Raw genomic sequence first — 27,334 nt, 5'->3', positions numbered from 1 at the left:
GGAAGTTTCACAAGTTGTCTCCACGAAAATAACTAAGTTCTTACAGAGCTATAATTTGGGGGAGAAATAGGAGAAAGATGGAAGGGGAGGTGCCTCTATCTCCCAGTACCTAGGACTGATCAGATCTGATGCTTCTACCTCAGGCTATTCATTAAAGAATTTTAATAGACTAAACAACAGATGATACTAAAAATATCAAGTTTGAATGGAAAAACTATACAACGCATTTATTTTGGGAAAAGCACCATCATTAAAGTTTCAATGAATATATACCAGGAAAAGCACGACTGAACAAAGATGACAGTAAGACTATTATGCCAGATAAAACTGCTAATGCCTACATTAATTAGACATGAAAATAACAACAGCTAGGAGGCATCACACTACCATGTTTCCCCAAAAATAAGACACTGTCTTACGTTTATTTTTTCTTAAGAACACACACTAGGGTTTATTTTCAGGGGATGTCTTATTTTTATTAAGTATAATACAGCAATCTACAAATCTACATTTATTCAAATATAGTGAAGTCATCTTCTTCTGGAACCTGACAGGGGGAGCTGACCTTGTTGGTGGGGCTGGCGCTAGTGATGCGTGAACTCCTTTCCCCTAGCTGTACGCACGTGCACAATAGGATGCCTGCCACTGTGGTTACCACATACGCACCTGCACAAGTGCGAATGGTTCAGAGAAAGAAGCTGTGGCAGATAAAAGGTATTCCAGTCTTCCTTACCTCTCTGCACCGAAACACATGGTGTCTATCTGTGGCAGATAAAAGGTATTCCAGTCTTACCTCTCTGCGCTGAAACACACGGCGTCTATCTGTGGCAGATAAAAGGTATTCCAGTCTTCCTTACTGCTCTGCGCCGAAACGCATGCACACCCATCACTAGGTCTTATTATAGGGTAGGGCTTATATTTAACAAATGCATAGGAATCCTGCTAGGGCTTATTTTTTGCATAGGTCTTATTTTTGGGGAAACACAGTATCTGATTTCAAAACATAGTACAAAGCTTCAGTAACCAAACAGCATGGTACTGGCAGCAGAAAGACAGACCAACAGAACAAAGTAGAGAATCCAGAAATAAATCCACCTATTTACAGACAACTAACTTTCAACAAAGGCACTAAAAGGATTCAGGTTCCTCAAAAAACTAAAATTAGGTCTAACATATGATCCAGCAATTCCACTACTGAGCATATGCCCAAACGTAAGGAAACCAGCATATTGAAGAGACACCTGCTCACAGACCCATGTTTATTGCAGCACTATTCATAATAGCAAAGATATGGAATCAATCTAAATGTCTATCAATGGATAAATTTTAAAAATGTGGTATGTACACAATGTAATACCATTCAGACATAAAAAAGAACAAAATCCTATCATTTGCAGCAACATAGATAGAGATGTAGGATAACTGTATGTTAAGTAAAATAAGCCAGGCACAGAAAGACAAATATTACATGTTCTCACTCATATGGAAAAGCTAAAATAGTTGATCTCACAAAGGTAAAGAGAAAAATGATTGTTACCAGAGGTCGGGAAGGGGATGAAAAGCAGTAGGCTAGTGCGTACAGTATAGGAATAACAGATATAAGGAATCGGTTTTAGTGTTCCATAGCACAGTTGGGTGAATACAGCTAATAACATTGTATATTTCAAAACATCTGGAAGAGAAGATATGAAATGTTCCCCATTTAAAGAAATGATACATGTCTGAGGTGATGGATACCTTATGCATCCTAACTTGATCATTACACATTGTGTGCATATAACAAAATATCACATGTACCCCACAAATACTATGTATGAACAATTATTACACATCAATAAAAGAATAACTTTTCAAAACTTTGAGACAGGTACTGTGCAGAAATACCCATAGCCAAATTGTTACTCAGTTTAAACTATCCCATCACATACTTCTGTTATGTCACACTCCTTGTCACTGGCTCTGATCCATTCATTTGTGGTATTTTATTTTCACTGATCTTTTAATACAAGGTAGAAACACACACACATAATTCATTTCCTGTTACACAGCAGCTTTTAGTTCAAGTTACAGAATCCTTAAGACTTAACCAAAAAAAAAAAAAGCTGGCGGGAGGATCTGTTACACACTTAAGGGATGTCTCACAGCCCGTGGAGCGAGTGCCCTTCCCAGGGACTAGAACAAGGAGAAGGTTCTCATGAACTGAGATCATTCTCTCAGCATTATCTGCCTCTCTCTGCACACCTGCTGCACTCTTCTCTATGCTTCTCTTCGTATTTTGCTGCCCCTTTCCCAGTTTTCCCAACTTCTCAGGTCATATTCCCAGAGACAGCCTAAGGCAGAGAATTCTCTAAGGCCTAGATTCTCTCTAAGGCAGAGAATCTCTGCCCTAAATTGAGTCAAACATCAGACCCAGAAGCAGTCTGCCTTATCTGGGGGTAGGAGCAAGAAGAGTGAACGGGAAGGTACGGCCTACCACTAATAGACCCCGGGTGTTTTTAAAGATTGAAAGGTAGTGGATAGGACAACCTAGAGCAGCGGTTCTCAACCTGTGGGTTGCGATCCCTTTGGGGGTCTCCTGCATATCAGATATTTACACTACAATTCATAACAGTAGCAAAATTACAGTTATGAAGTAGCAACAAAAATAATTTTATGGTTGGGGGTCGCCACAACATGAGGAACTATATTATAGCATTAGGAAGGTTGAGAACCACACTGACCTAGAAAAAGATCCTCAGTAAAGATACGTGCTATCTCCTCCATCTTTACAAGCCAATAGGCTCCTAGAGGATGACCTCTCCTATAGAAGCCACCAAAAAAACCTAGGCAGGCAATTCTATCTAACAAAAGACGTCATCTTGGGATCTGCCTCCATTCCCTTAAAACTTCAACAAAATATGACCTTTGATTAATGTCCATGCAGCAAGAGGTCCTCAACCTCTGGAGCAGAGGAACTATTTGTAGTGGGGTCAAGGTGGGGTCAGATGAGGCTGGGAAGCATATTCTTCCTTCTAGGAAAAAGACTACCTGGCTCAGTGCCTATAGCTCAGCAGCTAGGGTGCCAGCCACATACACTGGAGCTGGAGGTTTCCAATCCAGCCTGGGCCTGCCAAACCACAATGATAACTATGGTATAAACAAAAATAGCTGGGCGTTGTGGCAGGCACCTGTATTCCCAGCTACTTGGGAGGCTGAGGCAAGAGAATCGCTTAAGCCTAAGAGTCTGAGGTTGCTGTGAGCTGTGATGCCACCGCACTCTACCCTGGGCAACAAAGTGAGACTATGTCTCACCAAAAAAAAAAAAAAAAAAGAAAGAAAGAAAGAAAAAAAATACCAGTAAGTATAAGGCACATTGAAAAGCATTTATTATCTAACAGAATGACTCTTGTTTAAAGATATGTGATTACCACATTGCAGCCTTCAAAGAGGGATCACTCAAACTGGCAACTGCATCAGAATATGTTAGGGAGTTTTTAGAAACTAAATTTCCAAGCACTGTGTCTTTGAAACTTACTCCTTTTTTTTAAACTTCTAGATGATTCTGGTGCACATACAGATTGGAAAAGACAGATGTGGTAAAGAAAAAGCTTGAGTGTTGTTTCCAATTAGGGAGCCAGGGAATAGGAGAACGGGATCCGCAGTGGAGTGCCCAAAGGGCAGAGACAGGACACAGATGATCAGATAGCCTGAAAAGACTCCACTTGAGAAAAGGTAACACCCACATTTGTGTTCACTGAGACCATGCAAGTATGTCAAAGGAGCTACAAAAATAACTGACCAGATATGGCTGATAAGTGGGGTGATGCTGTAGAAGGATGGTGGACATGATGACCAGTGACAGATGGCCAGAAGTTAGACATAAAAATGGTATCTTTGCTCCAAGGAGAACGGTATTCTGTCTTATTAACAGAATGGTTTAGTACAGTGTATACATTCAGAGCTCATTCTCTTGTATACTACAAACATAAGAAAAGAAAGAGAAATGGAAAGTTACCTACATGTTATTGGTCATAAGACAACACCAAATCAGGACAGGGGTGTGTGTGTTGGCAGGAGGAGAGGCACCACAGACACAAGAGAAAGGATCACTAGTTCAGACAGAGAATTCCAACTTATCGTAAGAATAAACCAGCCTAATTTGGGCTGTGGGCCACAGTTACTGATTTCTCCCAGGTGTGTGTATGTTCTGTAGAGGAGGAAGGGACTGAGGAAGACCCAGGCTACCTTTTACTAAAGAGAACCCTTCCCTTGCATTTTGCATGCCGACAACAGACAGGACCTCTCGTGGAAGTATAGTTCACACATGTGCTGCCACCCAAACCTGATCCACACACACCAGAAACCTTACTCTTTACCTACGGACACATGTCTGCTACCAGGCCTGGGATTTAGTAAAAGGCAAATTGATGCTTAGCTGCAGCCTCACATTGATAAGCACTGTATATATGAAAAACTAGCCAGCAGTAGAGGGTGTGAATAATCAAAGGAGCTATCACTTATGTGTGCCAATAACTAAGCATTACTTCAAAAAATGAATTTCATGAAACACACTATATGTTGTTTTTCCACACAAGACAAACATGCTGGCAACAGAAGGGTAATGATAGAACTTGAACTTACCAAGGAACCATTGCCATCTACACACCACAAGCCCAGGAGGTAACTGTAATTTCACCACCTTCACTTATACAGTTCTCAGTTCACAAAGTGCTTCTAAACACAACATCTCATTTAGTCCTCACAATCCTTCTGACTGAGGCCAGCAACCATTATTCCTGTGTTCCAGGTAAGAAAATAAAAGTTCAAAATGACTCACAACTATTGAAGAAAGCCAGCTACATAAGGTAGAACAATGAATTTTAGCAATTTATCAAATTTCTCAGATTTTCAGTTTAAAAGTATGGCCAATACACAAAACACTATTTAGAGAATGAGAATCTGATTTCACTACTTGCTACCGATTGAACGTTTGTGGGTCCCCAACATTCATATATTGAAACTTTTTTTTAAGACAGAGTCTCACTCTGCTGCTGTGGGAAGAGTGTTGTGGCACCATCGTAGCTCACAGCAACTTCAAACTCTTGGCCTTAAGCGATCCTCTTGCCTCAGCCTCCCAAATAGCTGGGCAAATACTGAAACTTAATCCCCAATGTTGGAGGTAGAGCCCTTGGGAGTGATAGGTCACAGTGTGGAGTCCTCGTGAATGGGGTTAAGAGCATATGTGAGACAGTCCATCAAGTTCCCTTATCCCTCCCCTCGTACACAGCAATAAGCCAGCCATCTATGAGCCAGGAAGCAGGTCTTTACCAAACTTAATCTAACAGTACTTTGATTTTGAACTTTCCAGACCTCCAGAACTATAAGAAATTTCTGTTGATTATAAGCCACCCATCCATGGTATTCTGTTATAGCAGCCCAAATGGACTAAGACACTACCCAGGATCTTTTTAGTCCATGAGCCCAGGTGCAGTATAAGCACAAATTATTGTCTTTGTAAATTATGGCATCATTCCAATGGAGTTACATAATCTCACCTTCATGACAGAATCCACACAATTAACCGACTGGCTCAATACCAATATCATGTTTGGACAAAGCTCTTTTCCATTTTCAATCCTACTACCTTATTTTCACTTTACTCTGAAGGAAGTTAAGATATCCTACTCCACAAAGTTGACTAAGCCAAAGAGAGCCAACCTCTCCCTCTACGCTGCCCCTCTAGTGCACATCACTTTCTCAATGACACAGTAGGTAAAGCTAGAAGGCCCTGGAGTTGCCACTGGTGAGTCAACATAAAGTTAAACCATAAGACCTCCATGTACAAAATTTTATCCAATAAATGTTAAGACATCTTTAAAGCTGTCCTTTACAATCTCTCTTCTCCTCTTTCTATTCTCTTTCCCTTCAGTGATCAAAGCATTTCCATGGATCCAAATATCATTTATGTTACAGATAACCAAATTTTTTATCCATACCTTCCACCTATCTTGAGCCCCAGAAAGGAATTTACCTGGTTGGCCTGAAGACATCTCAAAAGTGTGTGTGTACATACCTGTATCCATCTCCCAATGAGTACTGTTTCCTCGCCCCATTTCTGCTAGGAAAGAGTTCCTCTTCACTATTTTGTCCCTTCCTTACTTTAACCCAGTACTAGAGATTCTCCCATCTGTTTTATTCTCTATATTCCTACTGCCACTCTCTATCCTAAATCAAATCCTCATTTTCTATCAACTGAGTTATTACCATAATCTTTTATATCTCAGAGGAATGTTAGAGCCACATTACTCTCTCATGAATCCTAACTCAACAACCTACTTATAACAGTTTCCTCTTCTATAAAACATGGATGATAGATACTATACTTACTCTCAAAGGGTCAGTGCAGTAATTAAAAGTTAATACACATAATGGATAAAAACCAATGTTAGATATAATAAAACACTCAAATACTGGCAGTGTTACTTACCATCTTCTAGGCTCCAACCTTCTACCCACTAAGGGAAACTACAAGGACATGAGACTAGTACTGCTGTTACTGAGAATTTAAGCATATTTAATACAGAACTATGAAATCTTTCCACAAAACTATTTCTTCAATATGAGCTGTCTTGGGTGATCACTTCAGCACCTCATGTTCACTTCCATCATTCAATGTGTTAGTACTGTCTTTCTGTGAGACACAGATTTCTCAAGGAAGTATATGGATTACTCAGTGTTTTCCAGTGTGTTCCCTCTGCCTTAAAACAGTACCTGGCACAGAGAAGATACTCAAAACAAATTAACCAACCTCCATCCTCTCTCCCCTTCTTCCTTATCCGTCCTCCCAAAATATTACCCTTGAATTTAAAGACTGAATGATTTTCACCAACTGATCCATTTCAGAATCAACATTAGCTCTGAAGATTCCTACCTTGTAATACAGTGGCTACTCTATGGTGAGAACTGCTGGTGCCCTTTCTCAAAAATACTGAACCACTCCATCAAACAAATTGACCTGAGATGTACAGAACATTCCACTCAACTGCAGAAGAAACATTCTAACTATATTTGGAACACTCACCAAGATAGACCATATTCTATAAAGTAACTCACTAAATTGAAGGGTAAATCCTCCCAATTTTTATCATACAGAATACATCTAACAAATCAACTGATGAAAAAATAGCTTTTAAAAACCAAATATTCAAAATTTAAAACATACTTCTAAATATTTCTCATGTTTCAAAGGAGAAATCACAAGTGAAATTAGAAAATATCTTAAACTGAATACAAATAAAAAAAATCATAAGCAATACATGGAAAAAATTTTATCATTAAATGAGAAAAAGTCTAAAAATCAATAGTTTGAGCTTCCCCAGAAGCAAACTAGAAAAAGTAGTACAACTAAACTCAACATAAGCAGTAGCAAGGCAAGAAAGATGTGTTTATAAATCAAAGAAATAGAATATGGACAAACAATAGGAAGAAGAGAATCAGTGAAACTAAAGCTACCTCCTAGGTAGGCAGTGGATCAACAAAATGTATAAGGGAGGCTGATTAACGGGACCATACCTATGGTCCATCTTACAAGGGTACATGTGAATCTTTCTAAATGTAGAATATAAATGTCTTAACACAATAACTAAGAAAATGCCACGAAGGCTATGTTAACCAGTTTGTTGAAAATATTTCAAATTGTATATAAAACCAGCACACTGTACCCCATGACTGCATTAATGTACACAGCTATGATTTAATAAATAATAAATAAAAATAAATTTTAAAAAAAGGACACAAATAAGCAAGATGAGGAATGAAAGCGAAGACACCACCACATATCCTTTAGGTATTAAAAGGATAATGAAGGAATATTATAAACTTTATCCCTGTAAAGTATGTGGGGTAAACCCCCACAAAAATTAAATGAAATGTGCTCTTTCAATTCCAGAACTAAGCTAAAAGACTTGTGAGTATTATGTGCTTTTGTTGAGGCCCTAAGCGACCTGGGAAAACATGGTGGAGGCCTGCAGGCCAGGCGTAAAAACCTCTTACAGGTAACCCCGACTGTGCAGTCAAGTCAGCCTGTCAGATAAGGGTTGAAACGGCCCATCTGTGCAGAGGACATGACTCAAAGGTTGATGTGAGTAAAAAGAAAAACTCCATCGGAATGATGTCGAGTAAAATACTCCATCGTAACTGCAGGATCTCCAAAGCCATAGGAAAACAGTCATGAAGCCAGTTTCTCAGAAATTTAATTGAGTACATAGAAGAGAAAGGTTTTACTCCTCTGTTTATCCTAACCTTTAACTTTAACAATAGAAGTCAGATAATGTATTGTTCTTTTAGATCTTCCAAGAGGAATAGCCTGAGGCTAGCTTAAGATGGTTGTCTTACTTTCCCCGGACTTTCTTTCTTTTGGCTAATCTTAAGATGGCTATCTCACATTCCTGGACTTTCTTTCTTTTTTATAGTTTAAGATAAGAAATGAGGATGCTAGGATTACTTTCTTTCTTTCTTTTCTATAGTTTAAGATAAGAAATGAGGATGTTAGGATTATTGATCAATGTGTACGTGACTAGCTCCCAATAAAAGGGAGTAAAAAATAAAGACATTTTGCTACATGCCACCTAAGAGTGTGTAGTTGTTTCTTGCTTTCAAACAATTCTAGGAGCGAGCTTGCACCCGCGGCCAAGCCGTCCTTCTCTCCCCACGAAAAAGAACTTCACACAACAAAAGTATACAATTCAGCAAAAACAGACACAAAGCTTGATAGACACAGTGTTTGAAAGACACAAACTACAAAAACTGGTTCAAGAAGAAATAACTGGAAAGAAACTGAATTTGTAATTGAAAACCCTTCCAAAAAGAAAAGTCCAGGCCCAGATGAATTCCAAACATTAAGAAAGAAATTATGCCAACTGTGGCAGATACACTCCTGTAACACCAATACCTCAGGCCTTTGTGAAATCCTTGTATGACTCCTCCCCTTGTGTGTGGGTGGAACCTGTGACCTGCTAACCAACAGAATATGGCAACCATGATCAAATAGTTACTCCCTTTATTAGGGTATGTTATAAAGGTGAAGGGATTTTGCAGATGTAATTAAGGTCACAATCATTTGACTCTGTGTTTCTCAAAAATTAAATTACCCTGGGTGGGCCTGACTTAATTAGGTGAAAGCCTTGAAAGAGAGAACTATGGCCTGCCCTGGTGTCAGAGATTCTACTGGTGTGGAGGAGGAAGCTGCTCCAAGGCCTACAGTCACATGGAACTGAATCCTGCAAACAATCTCCTGAGCTTGTAGGAGGAACTCCCACCCTCCAGAAAAGAATGTAGGCACGCCAACACCCTGACTATAGACTTACAAGGTAGGCAGCAGAGGACCCAGCTAAGCCAGGCCCTGACTCCTAACCCCAGAAACTGTGAGCTAATAAAGGTGCTAAATTTGTGGGAATCTGTTACACATCAATAAAAAAACAAATATACCAATTGTATGCAAACACATCTAAAAAAAAAAAAATCAAAATAAATAGTTTCCAACTCATTGACAAAACCAGACAGAGGCCTTTAAAAGTACAAATAGCTTTCCTCTGGAGATGCCATCTTCTAGTAATTCACCAAAATAACAAACACAAAGGGAAAGAGGCGAGGCACCCAATACATGAACCTCAAGGCCTTTTAGAAAACATGGAGTTATTCCTTTGGTTACATACATGTGAATCTACAAAAAAGGTGATACTACAGACCATCAAGGGAATGGGTACTGTTCAAAAACGCATATCACACAGATATTACCTTGGCAAAACTAGAAGAGTCTACAGGGTTACCAAGCATGCTATTGGCATTATTGTAAACAAACAAGGTAAGGGCAAGGTAAGGGTTCTTGCCAAGAAGATTAATGTTCATATTGAGCGTATTAAGCAATCTAAGAGCCAAGATAGCTTCCTAAAACTCATGAAGCAAAATGATCAGAAAAAGAAGTACCTGGGTTCAATCGAAGCACCAGCCTGCTCCACCCAGAGACGCATTGGTTCTTTGTGAGAACCAATAGAAAGGAAGCTGAACTCCTGGAACCCATTCCCTATGAATTCACAGCATAACAGGCATATAGCATAGCACACAGGAGAACCAAGAGAACAGATGGAACAGGAACATAAGGTGCCAGAACCTATTCTCCATGAACTCATGGCATAATAGGTATAGCAAGCTTTGTCACATTCAATGGAAAGGAGCCTCCCCAGAGTTGCTGGAACCTTTTCCCTATGAATTCATGGCATAATAGGTATTAAAAATAAAAGGCTACTGTAAAAAATTAAATAAAAAATAAAAGTACAAACATTCCTTTCCTCATGACTGTAAATAGAAACACCTTAAATATTTAGTAAATCAATTCCTACAATATAAAAAGGAAAAAATAAGTAATGACCAAAGTGAATTTATCTGAAGAATGCAAGATTGCTTTAATACCATATTAACAGACTTAGAAAAAGCACACAATCATCTTAGATACACAAAAAGCACTGTAAAAAAAATCCAACATCTATTCAGAAAAAAACTTCAGCAAAGTAGAAACAGAAGACAAAATTACTTTCTCAATTTGACAGCTACAAAAATCCTACAGCTAGGGATTAATGGTAAAAGTCTTTTACCATTTACATACTTAATGGTAAAAGAGTGAGTATTATTTTGCTCCAAAAGATCAGGAAAGAAGATCTGCTCTTTCTTTCAAGCTTGTAAGGCGCTAGAACAGTACAATAAGGCAAAACTAAGAAAAAACATACAAACATGCGCACGCACACACACGAAAAAGAATAGGTAAGGTTATCTTTGCTTGCAGTTAACACAAGCCTGTAGGCAGAAAATCTTAAGGACTTCATAAAAATTAAATGTAATAATGTATCCACTAAATTCATTTATTATATTTAATTTAGTTCACATTCATTTTAGTTTTTGCCTCATTGCACTGGATAGGACCTTACAATGTTGAAAGATAGACAATGGAGAGATATAACAGGGTCATGGATTGGAAAACTCAACACTGTTAACATGGCAAACTTACAAGGAAATGCAAAGAATTCAAAACTTATACAGAAATGCAAAGGACCTAAAATACTCAAAACAACTTTGAAAAAGAACAACTTTGTACAACTTAACACAAGTGGCATAAGGATAGACATATAATTCAAAGGAACAGAACAGAGTCTAGAATAAACTCATACATACAGGATAAACTGATTTTCAACAAAGGTATCAAGTAACCCAATGGGAAAAGAATGGCCTTTTCAATCAATGATGCTAAAACAGAGAGAGGGAGGGAGAGAATGAAAAAGAGACAGAGAAAGAAAGGGAGCTGGAGGGAGGGGAGAAAAAAGGGAGGGAGGGAAGGAAGAAGGGGAGGAAGAAAGGGAAGGAAGGAAGGAAGAAAAGGAGGAAGGGAAGGAAGTAAGAGAGGGAGGGAAGGAAGAAAAAGAATGAGAGACAGAGAGGGAGGAAGGAAGGAAAAAGGAAAGAAGGAAGAAAGAAAGAAGGAAAAAGGAAAGAAGGCAGGCAAAGAAACACTTAACTCAAATCACAGACAAAAATTACTGCAAGGTGAATCACAGACCTAAAGGTAAAATCTAAACGTGTAAGTCCTAGAATGCAAGAGAAAATTTTTGTGACCTCTGAGTAGACAATAATTTCTTAGGACTCAAAAAGCAAGAAAGGAAAGAAAAAAAACCTGATCTCACCACAATAAATAAATATATGAGGTAAGGCATTAAGTTAATTAGCTCAATTTAGCCATTCTAAAATGTATACATACTCCAAATCATGTTGTACACCACAAATATATTATAATTCTTATTTAGCAATTAAAAAAATTTTTTTTAAATAAACATGTCATAGCTGGGTGTTGTGGTGGATGCCTGTAGTCCCAGCTGCTCGGGAGGCTGAGGCAGGAGAATCGTCTAAGCCCAGGAGTTGGAGGTTGCTGTGAGCTGTGATTCCACAGCACTCTCCCAAGGGCAATAAAGTGAGACTCTGTCTCTAAAAAATAAATAAATAAAAATAAAAAATAAACACATTATACTTAAAAAAATTAATAAGCTGGATTGGAACACAAAATAACAAAATAAAAGACACAAAAAGTAAAAAAAAAGCAAAGCTACAATTTAGAAGGAAATATTTGCAAAACTTTTCCCTAATAAAAGACTTGTACCCAGAAAAAAGAATAGCTACAACTTGATAATCAAAAAACAAATGACACAATTTTTAAGTGAGAAAAATGTGTATAGACATTTTACCAGAGAAGATAGAAAAAATGGGAAATAACACATGAAAAGATGCTCAACATCACTAGTCATTGAGGAAACACAAATCAAAACCCTAATGATTTACTATCCTTCCTCCAGACTGGCGAAATTAAAGACAGACAATCCCTAAAGTTAGAGATAGATTTGGAGTAACCAAAACTCTCACGCATGGCTGTTGACAATGCAAAATGTTTGGCAGTTTCCTACAAAGTTACCCAAGGGAAATGAAAACATGTTCACATAAAAATAGTGTAGTGGCTCACACTTGTAATCCTAGCACTTTGGGAGGCCAACCTGGACGGATTGCCTGAGCTTAAGAGTTCAAAACCAGCCTGAGAAAGAGAGAGACTCTGTCTCTAAAAAACAGCCCAGGGCTCTGGGAAGTGCCTATAGTTCCAGCTACTTGGGAGGTTGAGGCAGGCGGATGACTTGAGCCCAAGATTTGAGGTTGCTATGAGCTATGATGACACCATGGCATTCTACCCAAGGCAACAGAATTAGACTGTCTTAAAAAAAAAAAAAAAAAAAGACATGAGAGAACTTTCTGGAGTGATGGATATGATCTGTATCCTGATTGTGGGTGGTCACACTACTGTATACATTTGCCAAAACTCATCAAATTGTATACTTTAAATTTTATTATATATTATACTTTAATAAAGCTGACTAAAATCAGAAAATGTGAAACAATTATCTGTCACACTCCTGAAGCACCCATTAGAATAATTAGCTGAGAGGCCATTAGGTTGAGACAACTTTGGCACCCTGGGTTCCTACACAAGCAAAGTGACACCTAACTTGGAGTAAACAGTCAAGTAAAATTTAAGCTTAACTAACCAAAAAACACAAACTAAACAACAGCTAAAGACTCTCTAACCATCAAATATTCTGAGTCTTATTTTCATGCACACCTTATAAAAGTTTATTCCTTGAGTTCCCCTGTTAAGAGTCGCAACTGCTTGAAGTTTATAATTTTTTTAATGCCGAAGTTTATTTTTTAACACATCTTTGCAGATTATATGAAAACCAAGCTGTAAAACTTGTTTGCACTTTTCTGCAATCAATACAGTTTACCTTATCCTCCTATTATTTTTGAAATGTATGTTCCTCCGGGACCTATGTTGACTGGGTTTTAATTCTGTCCAAAGACTTCAAATCCTACATGGTTCTAGACACAGTGAAAAATGCTGAGGACATGAGTGGAATTACTATTGGTGAGTCACCTTACAATCACAAAGCTACCACTGACTCTAAGCCTGTTCAAACTTTCATGGTCACTTAATGCTAATCTCCTAACTAGTTTCTTGGTCTCTAACCTCCCTCTCTCCACACACTGTGGCTAGAGCAACCTATAAAATTTTAAAGTGCTGGGCGGCACCTGTGGCTCAGTGGGTAGGGTGCCAGCCCCATATACCAAGGGTGGTGGGTTCAAACCCAACCTCAGCCAAACTGCAAACAAAAAACAGCTGGGTGTTGTGGCGGGCAAGTGTAGTCCCAACTACTCAGGAGGCTGAGGCAAGAGAATCACCTCAGCCCAGGAGTTGGTGGTTGCTGTGAGCTGTGATGCCACAGCACCCTACCAAGGGTGATAAAGTGAAACTTTATCTCTACCAAAAAAAAATTTTTTTTTTTAAATGCTGGCTAAAAACCCTTAGTTCAGCCAGGCACGGTGGTGCACACCTATAATCCTAGCACTCTGGGAGGCCAAAGCCAGTGGATTGACTGAGTTCATGAGTTCAAGACCAGCATGATCAAGAGCAAAACCCCATCTCTACAAATAGCTGAGCATTGTGGCAGGTGCCTATAGTCCCAGCTACATGGGAAGCTGAGGCAAGAGAATCGCTTGAGCCCAAGAGTTTGAGGTTGCTGTGAGCTATGATATCACGGCACTCTACAGAGGGTGACAAAATGAGACTCTCTCAAAAAAAAATAAATAAAAACTCTCAGCTCCCCATTGCCTATAAGAAAGCATAAATTCTGGAGGCTATATATATATATATATAGTTTCACAATTTAGATGCCTCTTGTATACATCTATAATCTCATCCTTGCTAATTATTCAAGGGCTCAAAATTCATTCATTCATTCAAATATTCATGGAGTTGGTGCTGGGAGAACGGGAAACTACAAGTAAAAGACCAAAACTTGATCCACACCTTTCACCACTGGATTCAAGATGGATAAAGATTTAAACCTAAAGCATGAAACAAAAAAATCCTAGAAGAAAGTATACAAAAAACTCTTGAAGATGTCAGCCTAGGGAAAGATTTTATGAAAAAGACTTTCCATGACAACTGCAACACCAATTAAAACTAACAAAAGGGACTTATGAAAAGTCTGCACAATTAAGGACAAAACAATCAAAGCAAATAGATAACCTTCAGAATGGAAAAAGATATTTGCATATTACAAATCTGACAAAGGCTTGATAACTTGGATCTACAGAGAACTCAAATTAACCAACAAAAAAAGAGCCAACAAACCCATCTATCACTGGGCAAGAGACATGAGCAGAACCTTCTCTGAGGAAGACAGACGAACAGCTAACAAACATGAAAAAGTGCTCAACGTCCCTAATTATCAGATATGCAAATAAAAACCACCCTGAGATATCACTTAACCCCCAGGAAGATTAGCTCATATCACAAAATCCCAAAGCTGCAGATGCTGGCACAGATGTAAAGAGAGGAACTTTTACACTGTCGGTGGGACTGCAAACTAATACAGCCTCTTTGGAAAGAAATATGGAGAATCCTCAAAGAATTTAAATTAGATCTCCTATTTGATCCTGCAATCCCACTATCAGGCATCTACCCAGAAGAAAAAAAATCATTTTATCATAAGGACATTTGCACTAGATTGTTTATCACAGCTCAATTTACAATCACCAAGACAAGGAAACAACCTAACCTGAGCCTATCAACTCAGGAAAGGATTAACAAACTATGATATGTATGTGCATACCACAAAATACTATTCAGTCATAAAAAAGATGGTGACTTCACATCTTTTGTATTAACCTGCACAGAGTTGAAACACATCCTTCTCAGTAAAGTATCACAAGAATAGAAAAGCAAACATCCAATGTACTCAGTACTAATATAAAGCCAATAGACGATCTAATTCACTCCCACATAGGAGAAAAACTCATTTTGATTCAAGTTGGGGGAGGGAGAATGAAGAAGAGGGAAGGGGGGAGAGGGAATTAGGGTGCTCCCACTGAAAGGGCACAATGTAGGGGTGTATGGCACAGCTTTTGGGTGTAGGACATAAGTACAAGGCAGACTCTAGCTAACAAATCCAAACATTGTGATTTAGTTGTTTGTATCCTCATATTTAACCTGAAATTAAACAAAAACAAATATTCATGAGTACTTACTATGCTCCAAATAGTATCCTTATTACAACATATCTGTCTGATGATTATAATAAAGTACTATAGGAAAATATAAACCAGAGTAAGGGGAAAGAGGCCAGGTGTATGTGAGAGAGGCCAGCATCTTGCAGAAAAGTTTGGGAGCCTCATTGAAATGATAAAGTTGCCATCTACCAAAATAGAGAGGGCTATAAAGAGCAAGGTCTGGAATACAGATATACCAAGTTTGAAATGCTTGTCATGCTCATTGTTGACATTTTGTTTTGGTTTTTTTGTAGAGCCAGAGCCTCACTTTATCTATTACCTTCGGTAGAGTGCTATGGTGTCACAGTTCACAGCAACCTCCAACTCCTGGGCTTAGGCGATTCTCTTGCCTCAGCCTCCCAAGTAGCTGGGACTACAGGTGCCTGCCACAACACCCACCTACTTTTTTGTTGCAGTTTAGCCGGGGCCAGGTTTGAACCCGCCACCCTTGGTATATGGGGCCAGTGCCCTACCCCCTGAGCCATAGGCACCACCCTGTTTGACAGTGTTTATAAGCCAATCTCCAGCCTCCCTGCCGAAGGTCAGATGTGGGGCTGTAAACGTCCCACCTTCTAATCACCTGTTTGGTCTTTCCAGAGATCAGCCTAACTAACTAGGGGATGCACTCTGAGTCACCCTGAGGCATTAGCATAAAGCAGGCCAGGACAGAAAGGTCTGAAAACAAAAAACATTCCTACCACTCAAATTCTGTGGGTTTTGTGCCAGAAATCAGGGACAAAGACCAAATATATTTTGAATTATATCACAGGGGTGAGCCTGGGTGCTAATTGCTTTTGGAGCCTTAGGCAAATAACCTGAGAAAGGAATGGAAACCTAGGTTTTAACTCCCTTTACCTGCTATATGAATGTCTTCTCTACTGAAGCATGAGGTCCACAAAGGCAGAGATTATGCTTTATTAATTTGTAGACTCCCATGACCACCACTCATAGCAAATGAATATGAAGCTCATAAAGTATATTTTATTGATGGATAAGGGCTATCCATCGTGAGAGAACTGTCATTTGTGCCTCACTTAAGACTTCTTTGTAATGAGAATTTAATAATTTAAACTGAGGAATCTTTCTTCATTCCCTCTTCAAACTTCTAAGGGCTTACTATGTGCCACACGCTATTTCAAGCCCAGGGATGGAGTAGTGAGCAAGCCAGGTAAGGTCCACAACTTCATGGAGCTTACAGTCTAAACACACAAACAACTCATTTCAGATAGTGTTAAGTGCTCAGAAAACAATGGGTAAATGAGATAAAGTGAGTGAATAAACTACTATAAGCGGTCAGGGGAGGTTTCTCTAAAATGATGTTTATAATGAAACCTGAATGAAGAACAACCAATCACTTTAAGAGCCAAAGGAAGACTGGGGACAAAAGCCCCAAAAGGTTGGCTTGTTCCTGGAATGTTAGGAGTAGTGGGGAAAAGTCCAGAGATGAAATCAAAGAGGTAGGTAGGGGCTACATCACCCAGCTCTTTATAGGCCACAGTAAGACAACTGGATTGTATTTCAAGGAAAATGGGAAATCATCTGAAGATTTAAACAAGAAGGGACATTTAAAAATATTACTCCAAGGGCTCTATGTCCATAGCTCAGTGGTTATGGTGCTGGCCACATCACCAGGGCTAGCAGTTCGAACACAACCCAGGGCTTCTAAACAACAATGATAACAACAACAACAAAAATAGCTGGATATTGTGGTGGGCACCTGTAACTTGGGAGGCAACTTGGGAGGCTGAGGCAAAACAAAACTCTTGCTTAAACCCAAGAGTTGGAGGTTGCTGTGAGCTGTGATGCCACAGCATTCTACCAAGGACAATATAGTGAGACTGTCTCAAAAAACAAACAAACAAACAAACAAAAAAAATATATATTACTCCAAGGACAAGCAGTAACTCAACTAACAAAGGAAAAGAATGGAAACAAAAATCTGGATCGTAAGAGAGGGGCTAACTGAAGCCAAAATGAAATGAAGAACCATGGGGAAAAAAATAAGGACCTGGAATGCGAAGAGGAGAGGGGAGAAAAAAGGATTGGTTGAACGTCTATTCATAAGACAGCCAAGTTTACCACACCCAACTGGGAAATGAGAGAATTCCTGTCTAGAGAAACAGAATACCCACAGAGAATAGATCTGCTGATACTAACAATTGGGGATACTCCTAGAGAAGAGGCCAAGTCTCTGTCATCATACTGCGTTAAGTATACTGCAGACCCCACACAGAATTTATCAACTTCTTTTACTATCTCGTTCTTTAAATATGAACACAGAACAGGTCACTAAACATTTATAGAAAACCTCTATCAAGAAAAGAGTCTAAAGCAAATAAGCAGAAAGAAAAAAACATTCATAGGTGGCTCCTGTGGCTAAGTGAGTAGGGCACTGGCCCCATATACTGAGGGTGGTGGGTTCAAACTCAGCTGTGGCCAAACGGCAACAAAAAAATAGCCGGGCGTTGTAGCAGATGCCTGTAGTCCCAGCTATTCAGGGGGCTGAGGCAAGAGCTTCGCCCAAAAGCTGGAGGTTGCTATGAGCCGTGATGCCACAGCACTCTACCAAGTGCAACACAGTGAGACTCTGTCTCTAAAAAAATACAAAAAGAAAAGAAAAAATAATCATGCACAACACAGACAATGTAAGGAGAAGAGCAAACACTTTCTAAAAAAAAAAAAAACCTGTAACATGCTTAGGGAGATATAGGATATAGGATACTGCATATATAGAGCACAAATAGGTGCTGCAAAAGAGCAATAATCAGAGAAGCAAGCTTGGAAATTAAAAATTGGATAGCTAAAATTAGCATCAGAAATCCAATATAAGAGAAGATAAAACCCAAAATATCTCCCAGAAGAAAGAGGAAGGAAGGAACTGAAACAGAAAATAAAAGATAAAAAGATATGTTTCAGAATAAGAATGATAAAAAAGGCTACCCAAAATACATTAAGAAACAGAAACCAAGGACAAGGAAACAAAAGGCAACAGATTTCTTAAAATCAGTCCTAGAAATCAATGAAATACTAATTTCAAAAGTCTGAATGACAGTTATTTACAATCCCAAATATAGTCTAACTATCAAGTATAAGGATAGTAAATAAAAAGACATTTTCAGCCATTAGCTCAAAATTATTTTCAAAGCGTTCTTTCTTAGAAGGCTACTAGGAAATGTGCTCCAACAAAACAAGAGTGTAAACTGAGAAAGATGGCATGAGATCCAAAAAACAGGCTATAAAACAGGATAGCAGAGAAAGACAGCTTTCTGTAGGAGAATGACAGTTGTTGAGAAGGAGGGCTCTGGGACTGGGCAGAAGAAATATTACTGAAGGCTGTAAGATTATAGAACATTTGGGAGGGGGACAAATAACAATGGGTACATACAAAAAGGTAATACTATATATTTAAATTAAATTTAAAAGGCAAGTATGTATTAAGTTCAAGGAAAATGAGATATGGTCATATTATACTACCAAGGAATAATATTTACACAAGCAAAATATAAATCCTATTAAGTTAACCAAAAATTACGTTATTAAAAGCAAGCAGGGAAAACATGGGGAATCTACCATGGTTAATAATGTCTAAAATGTCAAAAAACAATAGATAGCAATGAATATGTTATTTAGAAATATGGAATAACTAGGATAATAGTGAAAGTGAGGATTGAAAGGAACTACCTTTGATAAGTACTACGGACTTTTGAAACTATAGTTCTTTTGTTAAAAATTTTTGGTGAACTATTTCCTTTATAAAAAACTGACTAGGATGTGAAAAGTAAGTTATAAAGGAAAAATGAGTTGGAAAAAAGACTAGTTAGGAAAGAAAGCAAGCCAAAGATGACGATGGTGACAGTATTTTCTCTTCATGGAGAAGATAGAATATTTCCAATTTTTTTAAGGTATAAAAGTTAGAAATTCTGTGCTAACTTAAAGCACAGAAGTCCATGTGCTTTAGGGGCAAAGGCTAGAAAGGAAGAGGCAAAAATCAAGGATGACACAGAAGTCTTTAGCTGGAACCACTGAGTGGAAGCAGGTAACACTGCAGATGGGAAAGACTGAGGAAGTAACAGGAGGTAAGGAGTTTTGTTTAAGGTGTATTAAATTTGATATACTTATTAGATATTCCATTGGGGATATCAATAAAAAAGTTTGATGCATGAGCTTGGCGCTCAGGAGAGAAATGAGAGTTACAAGCTCGGTGCCTGTAGCTCAAGTGGCTAAGGCGCCAGCCATATACACCAGAGCTGGCGGGTTCGAATCCAGCCTAGACCTGTCAAACAACAATGAAAACTACAACCAAAAAATAGCTGGGTGTTGTGGCAGACACCTGTAGTCTCAGCTACTTGGGAGGCTGAGGCAAGAGAATTGCTTAAGCCCAGGAATTGGAGGTTGCTGTGAGCTGTGATGTCACAGCACTCTACCTAGGGCAATAGCCTGAGGTTCTATCTCAAAAAAAAAAAAAGAAAGAAGTGAGAGTTACAGGTAAACATTTTACAGTCATTAGTTACAGTTGGTCTTTAAGTCTCTAGGATTAGATAAGATACCATACAGAAAGAATAGGAAAAAGAAAATATAAATATATTTGTATATTATGAAGATAAAAGCAGAAAATGAAACATCTCATGGAGTAAAGGCAAGCAATAGTCCCTAAACTTTTCATTTCAGAGACAGGTGATAGGTAGGAAGATGTAAACTGATGGATAAACATAACAGTTTATATACTTATGAATGTGCTAGGAATAATATATTTCCTCCTATAGTAGGTTGTAGTTTAACAATTTAAGAAATTCTGGGGGATGAGAAGCTAAGAAAACATAAATAGCCACTATGGTAGGAAGAACACCATGGAAGTACAGCTTACAAAAAGCAAAAGAAATGCTTGTCAAAGAAATATTTTTATGCCATACTTCCACTGTAGAGAATGACTATAACAGGTTAAGTTCAATTAGTACTGATAAGTGCCTACCAGGAGCTGGTGATAAGGACAGCATTTGTTATTGACCTTGACAAAGTAGCTTCAGTGAATAGTAGCAGTGGAAAACATTTTAGAATCAATGAGAGGTGAGAAAGCAGAGACAGTTCAATACAGAAAAGGAAAACCTCCTTAGGAACCTAAAATTTGCAATCAGAATTCTCAAGCAAACTAAGGTATGAATTCCTTGGGACAGAACCCTGTCACAAATTCTTTGTTCCCAGTGCCTAGTAGACACTCAGCACTCAGTATGCTAAACTGAATAAAATAGAAAACAGGAGATCCAGCCCCAAGGGCAGAAGCTCTTAATCTGATCTCCAAGTTTGGGAATAAGGAAGAGGAGTCCATGAAATCTCTGAAACAGGGGGGTGGGTGGTGGGTGTATTGGTGCATTTTTCTTCTAAAAAGTGGGAAGATTCACAGCATTCACCAGATTCTCAAAAAAGCTCTTGACCACCAGAAAGTTAACAACAATTGTTTTAGGAGCTTACACTCTAAGCTATCCAGCTAGTCCCTAGGTCACTCAGTGTTAAAGACATGGTGCTTGTATGTTCCCCCAAAATTCGTAAGTTGAAGTTCTAACCACCAATATGACTGTGCTGTATTTGGAGATAAGGTTTTTTTAAAGAAGTAATTAAGGTTAAATCGGGTAATAAGGGTGAAGGCCCTAATCCAATGACTGACATCCTGGTAAGAGGAGATTGGGTCACAGACACAAAGACCACGTGAAAACACAAGAAGAGATGACTATCTAATGGCCCTAATCCCGTGACTTGGATCCTTAGAAGAGATTGGGACACACACAGAGAAAAGATCATGCAAGGACACAGAGAGACCACCATCTATAAGCCAAGGAGAAAGGCCTCAAAAAAAATCAGTCTTGCTAACATCTCAATCTCAGACTTCTAACCTCCAGAGAACTGTGAAAAAATAGATTTGTTAACATATTCACCTGTGGTATTTTGTTATGGCAGTCCTAGAAGCGGCGTCCTACTTTTCTCTCTCAAGGCTGGTCAGATCCTTCCCTCCTCTCCCCAAGACTCTGCCCCACGCTCTTCAAAACATGAGGTTACCCCATTATTAGTTCTCCCGACGAAAAATGTATTAGGATCACTTCTTCACAGATCATTAGTTCTTGACCATTCCAACCTAAATAAGATGTTCTTTTTACCTAGCCCACTTTACCCCTTATTCCATAATGTTTTCAGAAACTAAAGGCACTTTTAGAAAAATGAGTAAAATTAAACCATCAAAGAGCTGTTGAGAGAGGAGAGAGCAATTAGGAATTCTGATGCCCCAGGGGTAAATTTGGCAAATTCTATCCAAGGTGTAGTAGGGTCCGATCCCCATGTCCATTATGCATTCAAATTTGAAAGGACAGCATGTGCTTTCCTCCTTCCCGACATGCAAACAAGTCACAAGGATCTGGTTTTCCTTACTTCAAGAACCTCAAACATCTACAGTTAGTTCAAAATGCTGACATCATGAGCAGAAAATTACAGAAGGTTATTCAGCTGCTTTATCTTATCAGAAAAGAAAGGCTGCAAATTAAAAGCTTTAACTCTGATGTCATAATAAAACATAACAAATTTTAAATATACATACAAATATATAAATACAAATACACAGACATACATATGCACCACCCCACACATATCTTCAAGTTCTACTACGCATTTATTAGTACACTGTGTAATGAATAAGACTATAGTCATTTTTATGAATTCTGACCAATTACTGCATCAACCTGAACCCATACTTCAGTCTTGTAAGTATGAATAATTTCACTGACATCTGTTCTCAACACTTTTCACATTTTCACAACAATCAGCCACTTTGCTAAGAGACCTGTAGTTATCAGTTACTGTGTATAAAGAAATCAAAAAGAGATAAAAGTGCACTAACATTATCTTGAGAAGAAAGTTTAATGTCCTCTCATTCCAAGAAGGAAAATACCCACAGCAAACAAAATAGCACCATTATTACAGAACTAAGGGTTAGGTTACCTGACCCTGGGACGTTTAATATAGCCGCTGTTTTTCAGTTGTGCCTGGTCTCAACACCTCCACTTGGAATTTAGTTGAAGCCTGAAGTCTGAATAAACAAACAATTTCACCTGTGCTGAAAACCCAACTCACTCCTTGATTAAATAAAGGTCGTGAAACCTCTCATTACCATTAAAGTCAGAACCTGTGAGAAAGAAAACGGAGTAACCAATCACTTCACCTTCGAATACAGGCCAAGGTTAAAATCTGTGCAGACTGTGGTTAGAATGGCAATCAAGAGCAGACGCTGTCAGTGAGGCTGTAAACCCAGAGTCAAGATGCCCAGCTCTGGACACCGTCCCTTCCCTCTCCAGGATGCCCGCGGGCCTGCCATGGGCCAGGGACACATCTCCTCTGCGCTCGCTCCTGAGAGGTATGGGGGCAACAATTGATTTCAAGACATTTGTCCATCCTCGTTTTTTTAAAAAACTGACAAAACAAGCAAGTCAGCAACCTGGCGTGTGCAACTGCCCCCTCCGCGGACGTCCCCACTCACCGCACACCATCAGCAACAGAACGATCAGCAGCGTGGCCACGAACACCAGCAGGGTCAGCCCGACGTTGTGCCACATCTTGCCGGGAGGGTGGTCTGCTCAGGACCTCGGGCGCCGGCTGGCTGGCAGCGCGTCCTGGGCTTCAGCGGCGGGCGCCAGGCGCGGCGGGGCGCCAGGGCAGCATGGGCGGCGGACGCCCCCTCGGCAGCGCCCCCACGGGGCGGGGCGGCGCAAGGGCGGGCACTGCGAGTTGTCTGCCCGACCGGCCCTCTTTCTCGCTGCGGCTACCAGAGCGCGCGAAGCAGGCGGGCCCCAGGGCGTCTCTAACCCCTCATCGCTCCGGGGAGCCGGGGCCGTGGGATCCTGAGACCCGGACGACGGCCGGACGCGCTTCCATGTCAGACGCTGTGCGCCTGTGGAGAGGAGAGAGGACCAACACAGGAGCACAAGACAAACCCACGGCTCTCGTAGCTGCCCGCCTGAGTGTCCCGCTGCCCCCAAAGACGCCAGATGTCAATGTCTCCTGGCGGCGGCTGCAGCGCCTTCACGGCCCCAGGCCCCCTCCCCGTGGCGGCTCATCACCGCGCGCCCCCTCCACTCGCCTTCTTCGCGGCGCGGGGACGTCTGGGAAATGGAGTGCGGAGCCTGGTGAGGGTGGGAGGGTGCTGTCCTGTGTGGACTACAACTCCCAGAATGCACCGGCTCTGGGGGCTTTGCTTCTCCCTCCCTCTCGCCCCTTCTGCCTTTGGTCTTTCTCAAGCTATCGCCGCTTTCCATCCGCAGCGGGATGGGGTTCTCGGAACCCGCGGAGTTGGCTTCCCTGCCTGCCGAGGCGTCCGTGAGATTTCAACCATTACTCCACATTCAGAGTCGTCTGATTTCAAGCAGCGATCTACCAAGTATGCAGAGGGAGGAAAGGGGAGGTGACCGCCTGAAAAACTGGTTACTCTTGAGTCAGCCCCATTGCTGGGGGCGAAGATTGGGTACTTGGGAGGAAGTAACTCAGGTCTCTGTCAAAGAGAGGGGCCAGGGACAAAGAGTCTCCTTCCCCCTCACTTCGCCCCCCAGACGAAAGTTGAGTTCTGTGTTTTCATGGGTAATGTTTTTCAGAAGTAACCCACGAGTGACTTAAGGACATCTATAATGCTCTTAATTCACCTACCTGAAAGTAGTTTTTAAGTTTGATTCAGCTGCTTCCTTGAGACCAAACGACAGGTGACCCACAGCTGAAGATTGTTGCTGCTCTGGCTTGAACAATCCTCTGTGAAATAAGACACTTTAACAATATCAAATACTCTATCGCCAACCGAAATTAACACCACCCCCCACCCCCCAGTTACACCACGTTACATTCATTAAAGAAGTGCACAGTAGTTAAGGCGCCGGCCACGTACACAGAAGTTAGCAGGTTCGAACCCTGCCCGGGCCAGCTAACCAACAATGACAACTGCAACAAAAAAATAGCCGGGCGTTGTGGTGGGCGCCTGTAGTCCCAGCTATTAGGGAGGCTGAGGCAAAAGAATCACTTAAGCCCAAGAGTTTGAGGTTGCTGTAAGCTGTGATGTTACAGCACTCTACTGAGGGCGACACAGTGAGTCTTTGTCTCAAAAAAAAAAAAAAAATCAGAAGGGAAGAGGATAAATGGGTCCCTCTTGTAGAAGGAATCGCAGCTTTCACATTTTCCTGTAACTACTGGTCCCTGCAGTACTTTCTACTCTTCTGGTAATTACTGTTTCCTGTCTTCTGTCTCCACAAACAAATCTAAGCTGCAATCCTAGCTGCCCTACTGTGTGAGCTTTATTCCCTAAGAGGCAGCATTATGAGCCAAAGCCATATCTGGAAATACAATAAGAGATCATTTCTTTGCTGAGTATGGTCCTATGACGACAGAATGAACCCAGCGTGATTAAGATACATTTACAAAAAATCAATTTGTACTTTTTTCATGGATGGTTCGATTAGATTGCATAAGAAAAATGTTATAGTAAAAGCCAGTTGAAAATAACACACAGAAGAATTTCTTAAAGGTTTTCTTTTCTCTTTTTATTCACACCTATTGAATATCTATAGGTGCCAAACATTGTTCTAAATACTGGGGATAGAACAGTGAATAAGACAAACAAGGTGTCTGCATTCAAGATACTATACTGTGTTACAATGGAAAAATACAGACGATACTCATAAATAGGGAAGTCTCAGGAATTGCTAATTCCTGAAATGAAAATGGGGAGATGTGATGAAGATAGTGATCTTATGATATTTTAGGTCGAGGGAATCAGGGAAGGCCTACCTGAGGAAGTAGTGTTTATTCTGAGTCCTGAATGACAAGAAGGAGCCATCGAAAGACCTGCAGGGATCCTCAAACTTTTTAAACAGGGGGCCAGTTCACTGACCCTCAGATGGTTGGAGGTCCGGACTGCACCCGGGCCCTGGGACTAGTCAGCTGCTAAGCAGGACAGAAAGCGGTGGCAAAAACACCTGGCGGACCGGATAAATGTCCTAGGCAGGCTGCATGTGGCCCGTGGGCCGTAGTTTGAGGACTCTAGACCTAGAGGAAGAGCATACCTGGTAATAGGAACAGCTACAAGCAGCAGACAAACTTGTCCATTGCTCTAAGCCTTGACAGTGTTTCTCAACCCTGGGTGCACATTTGATTTTTAATCACCTAGAGAGAAATGAAAATTACAGATGGCCAAATCTCATTTCTATAGCAAATAAATCAAAATCTCTAGGAGTGGGATCCAAGCATGGATGGTTTTTATAGCTCGCAGGTGATTCTAATGTTCACTCATGATTGAGAACCATTGTTCTAAAGCAGTGGTCCTCAAACAGTGGTCTCTGGATCAGCAGCATCAGCCTCACTTAAGAACTTGTTAGAAATGCAAGTTCTCTTTACATGGATGGAACTGGAAAATGTTCTTCTTAGCGAAGTATCTCAAGAATGGAAGAAAGAAAAAGTATCCAATGTACACAGCCCTATTTTGGAACTAATTTATAGCTTTCATAGGAATGTTATAACCTAGTTTTAGCCTTAGAATATGGGGAGGGGAGGGGGTGGATGGGTGGAGGGAGGGTGATTGGAGGGGTCACTTCTATAGTTTATCCTACAAGGGTACAAGTGAATCTTTCTAAAAGCAGAGTATGAATGTCTTAACTCAATAATTGAGAAAATGACATGAAGGCTATGTTGACCAGTTTGATGAGAGTGTTTCAAAATGTGTATGAAAACACCACACTGTACCCTGTGACTGCATTAATGTACACAGCTATGATTTAATTAAAAAAAAAAAGAAAGAAATGCAAGTTCTCGGGCCCTACACGAGACTTACCTAATCTAAGTTCTAGGGCAGGGGTCCTCAAACTTTTTAAACAGGGGGCCAGTTCAGACCATTGGAGGGCCAGACTGCAGGCCCTGGGACAAGTCAGCTGCTAAGCAGGACAGGCAGCCATGGTGGCAAAACACTCGGGCAGGCTGGATAAATGTCCTAGGCACACCCGGCAGGTCAGATAAATGTCCTAGGCAGGCCACATGTGGCCCCAGGGCCATAGTTTGAGGACGCCTCATCTAGGGTAATGTAAGTAAAAGGTAGTGGCTTGCATTAAAATTAAATTAATCTTAATTTAGTTAGTGGAGTTAGTGAAAGGTTACAGATTTGAGGTACATTTTAGAAGGGAATCATCAGGATTAGTTGATGAATTAGATGGGGGGACAGAGGAAGAAAAGAATGAAGAGTGACTCCCAGGTGTTTAGCCCAAGTTTCTAGGTGAATTATGGTGCCATTTCCTGGACTGAGGAAGACTGTGCAAGCATCTCTCCAGAAAGTTTTAGGAACTCCTGTCTTGACAAAGTCCAATATTTAGAAGAGATTCTGAAGTATCAGCCTTTGCAGAAAGTAAGTGTGAATAAGTGTGAAGGATATTGGGACTGGGCAAAGTCACACAGTTGGGAAACAAAGTCTGTTAACTCTAAAAAGTCTAAGGTCTTTTATGCTAAACCATGCTTTCATTTGTCTTATTATTTGCCATATATGTTAGCACAGATAATTTTCCCAAGGATAAATTCTGTAAGAGTTTGCAAAAATAGTCTGAAGGTTGCTCCTGAACCACAGTTATTTCTGGAGCCCTGCTGTTCTCATCCCTTTATGAAA

At 40.2% G+C, this 27,334-nt stretch overlaps 1 protein-coding gene across 1 annotated transcript in view; it reads right to left on the bottom strand.

The window, feature by feature from the left end:
* Window positions 1-23,746, bottom strand: part of SMIM13 (small integral membrane protein 13) — a 29,256-nt gene extending 5,510 nt beyond the window's left edge. The window contains exon 1 of the mRNA XM_003788305.3: window positions 23,189-23,746. Coding sequence (XP_003788353.1) covers window positions 23,189-23,264 — 76 coding nt within the window. The 5' untranslated portion in view covers window positions 23,265-23,746. The remainder of the gene's footprint in view (window positions 1-23,188) is intronic.
* Between the last annotated feature and the right edge of the window lie 3,588 nt (window positions 23,747-27,334).

The sequence above is a fragment of the Otolemur garnettii genome, unplaced genomic scaffold (genome assembly GCF_000181295.1).
Source record: "Otolemur garnettii isolate 467f Iridium unplaced genomic scaffold, OtoGar3 scaffold00026, whole genome shotgun sequence".
Taxonomy (NCBI): domain Eukaryota; kingdom Metazoa; phylum Chordata; class Mammalia; order Primates; family Galagidae; genus Otolemur; species Otolemur garnettii.
This window is presented reverse-complemented; position numbering and strand designations above follow the sequence as displayed.